This window comes from Armigeres subalbatus, chromosome 3 (assembly GCF_024139115.2).
Source record: "Armigeres subalbatus isolate Guangzhou_Male chromosome 3, GZ_Asu_2, whole genome shotgun sequence".
NCBI lineage: Eukaryota > Metazoa > Arthropoda > Insecta > Diptera > Culicidae > Armigeres > Armigeres subalbatus.
The window spans coordinates 239,965,927-239,973,312 of record NC_085141.1 but is presented as its reverse complement, the minus strand read 5'-3'; the positions used below and the strand labels follow the sequence as shown (position 1 = coordinate 239,973,312).

The 7,386-nt window shown below is 45.7% G+C and overlaps 1 protein-coding gene across 1 annotated transcript; it reads right to left on the bottom strand.

Moving 5' to 3' along the window:
• Positions 1-3,270: 3,270 nt before the first annotated feature.
• LOC134219484 (kinesin-related protein 12-like) lies at positions 3,271-5,619 on the bottom strand. The gene is made up of 4 exons (XM_062698228.1): positions 5,531-5,619; positions 5,403-5,469; positions 4,165-5,347; positions 3,271-3,842 (listed from the first exon to the last, which is right to left on the bottom strand). The coding sequence occupies exons 3-4, from the start codon at positions 5,207-5,209 to the stop codon at positions 3,271-3,273; spliced, it is 1,617 nt and encodes a 538-aa protein (XP_062554212.1). The 5' UTR covers positions 5,210-5,347; positions 5,403-5,469; positions 5,531-5,619.
• Between the last annotated feature and the right edge of the window lie 1,767 nt (positions 5,620-7,386).

Sequence of the window (7,386 nt, the reverse complement as noted above, 5' to 3'; positions counted from 1 at the left end):
TGTAGATACGCTACAGCTCTGACCAGCCGCTCCCACTTAGAGAATCGTTGGAAGTGTATTATCGGCTCGACCGAAATCTGCACGTTAACGTGGACGTTCCGCAACTCTTCGGTTGTACATTCCTTCGCCAGGGAGTCTTCCACTGGCCATTGACTCTCGTCCTCGTATAGAAATGCAGGACCTTTAAACCAGCGACAGCTCTCAAAGTAGTCAGGGCTTTTCCCCCATTTTGTGGCTTCGTCCGCCACGTTCTGCTTCGACGGCACCCATCTCCAATCGGCAACACTCGTCTCCTCTAATATCTCCGTGACACGGAATGCCACGAACTGTCGGTATCGCCTTTGATCTGACCGGAGCCACGAGAGCACGGTTCGTGAATCGCTCCACATTAATCGTCGCTTGATTGTAACGGTGTGGCTGTCGGTTATTGTCTTCATTAGCCGCGCTCAATCGTAGCTGCTTGTAGTTCCAGGCGAGGGATGGAGAGTTGTTTCAGAGGAGCTACTTTAGTTTTCGCTCCTGCTAAGCAGCATCGAACCTGTCCTTTATCGACGATTCTAAAGTAGGCGACTGCAGCATAAGCGCTCTCGCTCGCGTCAACGAAGACATGTAGTTCGAGTGATTCGTAGGATCCCTTGCTGTATCCTGGAAAGTAACATCTTGGAATCTTCACTTTATCCAGGGACCGTAGCACCTCCAACCACTGTTGCCATCGAGGAACGATATCAGATGGGATTCGTTCGTCCCAACCGACCTTTGCCCTCCAAACTTCTTGGATAATGACTTTCCCTTCGACGACAAATGATGCAACGAGACCCAGAGGATCGAACAGACTCATTACTAGCCTCAGAACCTCTCGTTTGGTGGGGATGACTGCTAAGTTGAAAAGGCGTTTCAGATCGCTACGAAAGTTTGTCGTGTACGAGAACATGTCCTCGTTGGGCAACCAGACCATTCCTAAAATGCGTTCTTGCTGACTGCCTTTGTCCATTACGAAGCTTTTTACTGCCTGACTATTTTGTTCTCCGATTCGTTGAAGCACTTCGGAGGAGTTTGACGTCCAATGTCGTATTTGAAAACCTGCTCGTTCGTGGACTGTTTTAACTTCAGAAGCCAGTTGAACCGCTTCGTCGACGCTGTCGACGCTATCCAGATAGTCGTCGACATAGTGGTTCTCCTTGATCGCAACGGCTGCTTTTGGAAACTCCTCTGAGTGGTCGTCGGCATTAACATTCTTGGCATACTGGGTGGAACACGGTGAGCACGTGGATCCAAAAATGGCCACATCCATCACGAAAACATTCACTGGCTCTGCTGGGTTGTCCCTCCACAGGAACCTCTGGGCTTGTCGATCCTCTGGTCGAATTTGCACTTGATGGAACATTTCCATAATATCAGCGCTTAGGGCAATTTTTCTCTGCCGATAACGACAAAGCACGGATTGGAGGGGTACCAACAAATCCGGTCCTTTCAGTAGCACTGAGTTGAATGAAACTCCTTGCACTGTAGCGGCTGCATCCCAGACCACGCGCAGTTTATCGGGTTTCCTTGGGTTAACCACCACACCTAACGGAAGGTACCAGACGCGTTTAGGATCCGTTTCTCCTAGTTCCTGCGGCGTAGCTTGATGGGCATAACCTTTCGCCTGGTAGTCGGTTATCTGTTGTCGCATTTTTTCATGGAGCTCGGGTGACTTGATGAGGCGGTTTTCAAGACATTTGAGACGCCGCTCGGCCATTTGTCGGCTGTTCGGAAACTCAATGTCGTCATACCTCCATAGAAGGCCTGTTTGGTATCTTCCAGAGGGAGTCCGTACCGTTGTCGTTTGCAGTATTTCTCGTGCTCGTCGATCATCCTCTGACTCCACAAGCATCGTAGCAGACACTCCTACGGATTCCGTCGAGAAGAATTGCTTGACAAGTTCGTTGAGGTCATCGTCGTGAGAACGGGTGCAGACATGTAGAACTCGATGAGGTGGCGCTCGGTCCAAGTTCCCGGAACGGCCGAACACAACCCATCCTAGCCTGGTTTTGCTGGCTACAGGTTCGTTTGCTTTTCCTTCGCGTTGCTTCAAGGAAGTCTTCACTTTTGTGTTATCCAAGCCGATCAGGATTCCCGGAACTCCATTGTGATAACTATCGACCGGTAGACCTTGAAAATGAGCGAAACGATCTTCGAGTTCCTCGAAATGAAGCGACTGTTTAGGTAGGTCCAAGCTCGCCACGGTCTGCACGCCTCTTAACTGGAACTTCTTGTTTTGCCGTACTCCAGATATGCTGAGGTGAACCTTTCTGGAATCATCTTCAGTTCTTTTGACTCCATTGGTCCACTGCATGCACAGTGGGGATACAGGTCCTTGTACGCCAAGTTGATCCACTAGCGACTTCTCCACTAGTGTTGAGTCAGACCCTCCATCAAGGAATGCAAAGGTTTGTACTGATCTGCCGTTCGCGTGTAACACAACTGGAATAATTCTGAATAGAACTTTGTTGTGACACTGTTGGTGAACAGTAACAACTCTTGTAACAGCGCTTGAAGATGCGGTAGATTCTCGTTCTTGCCTTGGATTGCCGGGATGGAGCAACTTATGGTGGCGTTGTTGACATCCTTCTGCACCACACAACGATGCTTTGCAAGGCCACTTTCCGTGAGGGTAAAGACACCGTCTGCAAAGGTGAAGCTCCTGCACGATTTTCCATCTGTTCTCCAGAGACATTGATTTGAAAGTGCCACAGTCCTTCGGTTTGTGTCCGTTAGTTTTGCAAACCATGCATGGCTTGTCACAAAATCCAGCGGGTGATTTGGAGTAGTTTGTCTTCGACACCAGCGATTTCTGCTCTCCGTGATTCCTGCTTATGTAACTTTCCGACGAATGGGCATTCACGACAGCCCTTCCCTTGGGTTTCTCCGATTTATCCGTGACCGGCGTAACCCGGCTCGCTGCATCGACAATGACATTCATATAAACCGAGAAAGCCCGCAGGTCCGCTCGTGCCACGCGCTGCGTATACAACGCCCAGTCTAGCTTGATGTTAGCTGGGAGTTTATCAACTAACTCGTTGATTAACATCGGGTTTGCTAAGTGCAACTCTTGCCCAGTCGCTATCAAATGAGCACAGAGATTTCTTACCGCCAATCCAAAGGTGATTATGGTATCCAACTTCTCGGATCGTGGAGCCGGTGTAGCTCGTACCTCCGCCAGTAACGTTCCAATGATGGCTTCCGGACGTCCATAGAGGGTGCTCAAAGTATGAAGAATTTCTGGGACATTTAACAGGTCACCGCCTTCCTTGCTTCTCCTTTGAGGCAACGTTGTAACCTCATGAGGTTTTCCGAGTCACTGTAGCCGCATATCCTTGTCGACGTCTCATAACTGCTCCAAAACAGCGGCCATTCAGCAGGGTTCCCCGTAAAGGCGGGAAGTTCCTTAGAGACAACGTGCCGGGCGGCCAGCTGCTGAACGGTCGGAGAGTTGAGATGTTGAGCCTCGAAGCTTGGTAGGGATACGCAGTGATCTTGACCGCTTTGTTCCTCTTGTTGATGCGGTGGATAGTTACAGCCCTGTAGCAAATTCGACGGTGCGACGGAGACGGCCCCAGGAGGGATTCCTAGAGACACATTGATTCTGGAAGGGTTCACTGATGCCGAACCAATCGCCGGAGGAAGAAGTTCTTGCTGCCTAGGAGCTTCTACTCTGGAGTTGATCACTGCAGCCGATGATGTTCCGGTGTTGTAACAGTTGCCAATAAACGGAGAGGAATATACTGTTCTATCAGTTACACCTGGATGCACTGCCGCTGAAACACCGGTATGAAACGGTATCGCACTTGTCGAAGTCGCACCTACTGAACATCTCGCGAAAGATTGAGTGTTTGACATGTGGAGGGAAGGTGGGACGGTGGAGCCCAGAGAATAATGGGCGCGGATAGCTTGAGACACTCCGCATTGGAGCATTGTAAGAGTGTGGTGATTTAATGGGAATTTGACTCGCTATTGTAACAGATGGGAACATTCTAGCATCACTCATTTCCCTAATCTGGTTAGACACAGTTTTGTCTACTACACAGCCACTACTTACAGCATAAGAGCTAATATCGTACAAATTCTCATTTTGATTCGATTTCGATACCATAATAGATGGAACTACAGCCTCATATGTCCTACTACCTTCCTTTGTATCGGTTGCCATTCTAACACGTCTAGTTGGTGTACTTACCGGAGCCGAACCCGAGCGTACAAACAAACTTTGTTCGGCCTCCGTTGCATTGCCCTTGCTGATGGAGTGGTCGATCTGCACAGGATAGGTACGGTTGTGATGATCTTCTTTCTGGTCGGCATCGACGTCATCAGGCTGGCCCTGTCGCATACCTGCTGCATGCGACGCTACGAAGGGGGTAGATTGGAGTGAGGGACAATACACTGTGGCGCTCGTTGTCGGTTCGGGGTTGAAACTGGGGCACGGTGAAACTACATCCATCATTCCGCTAGGTAGCTGATTCATTGTATCGATGGATAGATCTCTGGGCGCGCTGATTATATTGGCAATATCGATGGCTTGATTTTGTGGCTCATGTAGGTTTTGTGCTGCTGTCATTGGGCGATAGTTTGATGGACCGCTTTGTTGCGACGTGATCCCAGTGGGGCTGTTTTCCCCAGATTTGGAATTCAGGGTCGCTGGTTGGTTGTCAATCCAGGCCTGCACTTTATCAGCACTTTTCCTACTGCTCCGTCGACTACGCACACTCCGTTCTTCTTCTTCTTCGTCCACTTGCGCCAGCAACAAATCGTACTTCCTCGTCACGTACACCTTCTCTAGCTCTAGTCTGTCCGCAATGGCCTTGTCACTCCGTTCCTTCTCCAGGCGTAAAGCTTTCTCCTGCCGCTCCTTTTCTGTCTTCTCCCGTTCAGCAATTATCCGTTCTTGGAGCATTTTCTCTTCAGCGAGTTTTTGCATTTGCAACTGCAATTTTGCCTCCCGCGCGCTAGCTGAAGTGGAAGCAGATGAAGAGATGGAGACGGATGGTGCGGGGTTTCTGGGTACACACATCTCGCAATAGTATGGGCTAGAGGTGGCTGACGTGCCATCTTGATTGCCGGCGCACGAATTATGGTACCGGGTGTGACACCTCGCACATTCGATCATCGACTCTGGATTGTCTGACTGCTCGCAAAGAGTACAATGCCGATCGATCGCCGCTTTATTCGACATCTATTGGTCTTCCCGTGATGGAAAGATTCATCCAAGTAGTCAATCGGTTGATTGAAATAAAACTCTTAAAGATTTGTTACGGGACGGAATTTCGAAACCTCTTTAGTCAAACTCGGTTTTAGTGGAGTAAGCTTTAAGCTACAAAAAAGAGTATATTGATTGCATGAATTCGTTTTAATTTTAGGTTACTTACAGTTTTAGTTTTCTTCGTTTGTTCTCCGTCGTTTGTAACAATTTATTCTTTCGTGTTTTGTGTTGTGCTATAGATAACATAATTTTTGTTCATAATAGGTTTGACAAATTCATTTTATATTTACTTACGATTTTTAGAAATTTAGAAATAAGAAAGTTTAGAGAAATTTCAGCAGGAATAATTTTTTCACATGTGTGGTTTACGACTTGTTTTGTTGTTTTTGTCATAGGTTTAGGTATACAGATGAATAGAACGACACACTGGTGCGAGCGATTTTATTTCGTTTTAACCGTTGGTAGCGAAGTTGTCAGGGCGGTACTGAACGACGTGGGTTGGTTGGTTGGTTTACCATATTACATAATTACATAAGAGTTTTAGCTCTAAAAAGTAATAAAAAAATATTTTCGAGGTTGTTGCCAAAATCGGGAAGAAAATGTTGCCAAAAACGGGTGTTGCCAAAATCGGGGGTAGACAAAAACGGGTGTTGCCAAAATCGGGATGGGACTGTATATATATATATATATATATATATATATATATATATATATATATATATATATATATATATATATATATATATATATATATATATATATATATATATATATATATAAATTATGCCGTGATATTCCGCGGTATAATAAAAAAAATATTTATTTCACTTTAATTTTTAACTATTACACTTTTACTTAAACTTCGGTGGATTACAATTAATTACATATGATATATCTCTGCAACTAGCACTGAATCGAGACTGAGCTTGCATTCCTATCGCTAACCCTTTTATAAACTATTACCTGCTAAGTAGACAAAAATCAATACCGTCGATGATGATCGGCCACGTTGTCCTCTTCAGGTGTTGAACCCTCGAGCTCCTGCTGTCTCAGCGTATCTGTGGTGTTCCAATTGACGTGTCGAATGTCCGTTACCATGTGGGTTGTGGGTTCGGTACTGTTGCTACGGGTGTAGCGGGTTCGATATTCCATAACTCCTCCCCTCTGAGACTGTTGACCGTCCTCGGTTGACCTTTTGGAGAGCTGAATGTTAACAGTTTACTGAAGCTTATTCCCTTGAGTTCTTCTTCGGTTGATCCATTATCTGAATCCTTAGAATCTTCTCGTGGACTTTCGCCTTTTACCTGTACCTGTAAAATTCTCCTCTTCCTGATGTTGGTTGCAAGGAAAAGAATGCTTGTAATGATTAATGCCGTGATGAAGATTGCCCTCCGACTATCGTGATTTTCTGGTGTCGATTGATTATCAGTTGTGTTTCCTTCAAATACTCCAGATTATTAATCTTTATGTCTTCGGTCTCCTCGTAGGCGTTTTGAGCTAATTCAGGTTGTTTATTGTAAGTTGGTACAAGGTACTCTTCCTGTGGCGCGAATTGATTCTCTCCATGAAAAGTGTAGTTTAGGATATTCACTGTGCAGTTTTCTGTCTCGATTACCGTGGGGTTGGACAGAATTCTTGAATCGCCGCAAGAGCTAAAAACCTCTATGTTGGCTGTTGTGTCGATGAGTATAATACCTCTTCTGATTTCCTTTATGCTGGGCATTTCGTCTGTTTCCTGTATTTGGCATCTCGGTTTCTGGTGCGTTAGGATTCTGTAGATACACTCGTCTTCCAATGGTGTAGATTTCTCGCAGATTTGACATATATGTCGTTGTGGAATTATACGTTGATGTCTTCTCGCTACTAATTTTACGTCTGTGCTGATTTTCGTTTTGTTTATGTTGATCGTCTCGATTTGTAGCAGCTCGTATGGGTTGTCTTCCAGTATCGGTATCTTCACTAGGATGACGATATTGTCTTTGCTGATTGTTAAGCTTCCTGAACTAAACTGAAAGATCTCATCTATGAAATTTAATTTCAGATTTTGATGGACTAGTCTCTGATAAATGTATTTTTATCTTCTAATGAAAGTATGTTTTTGTTTATAAGGTCTTGTTTTGAAAATTCTACTTGTTCTTCTATGTCCTCTA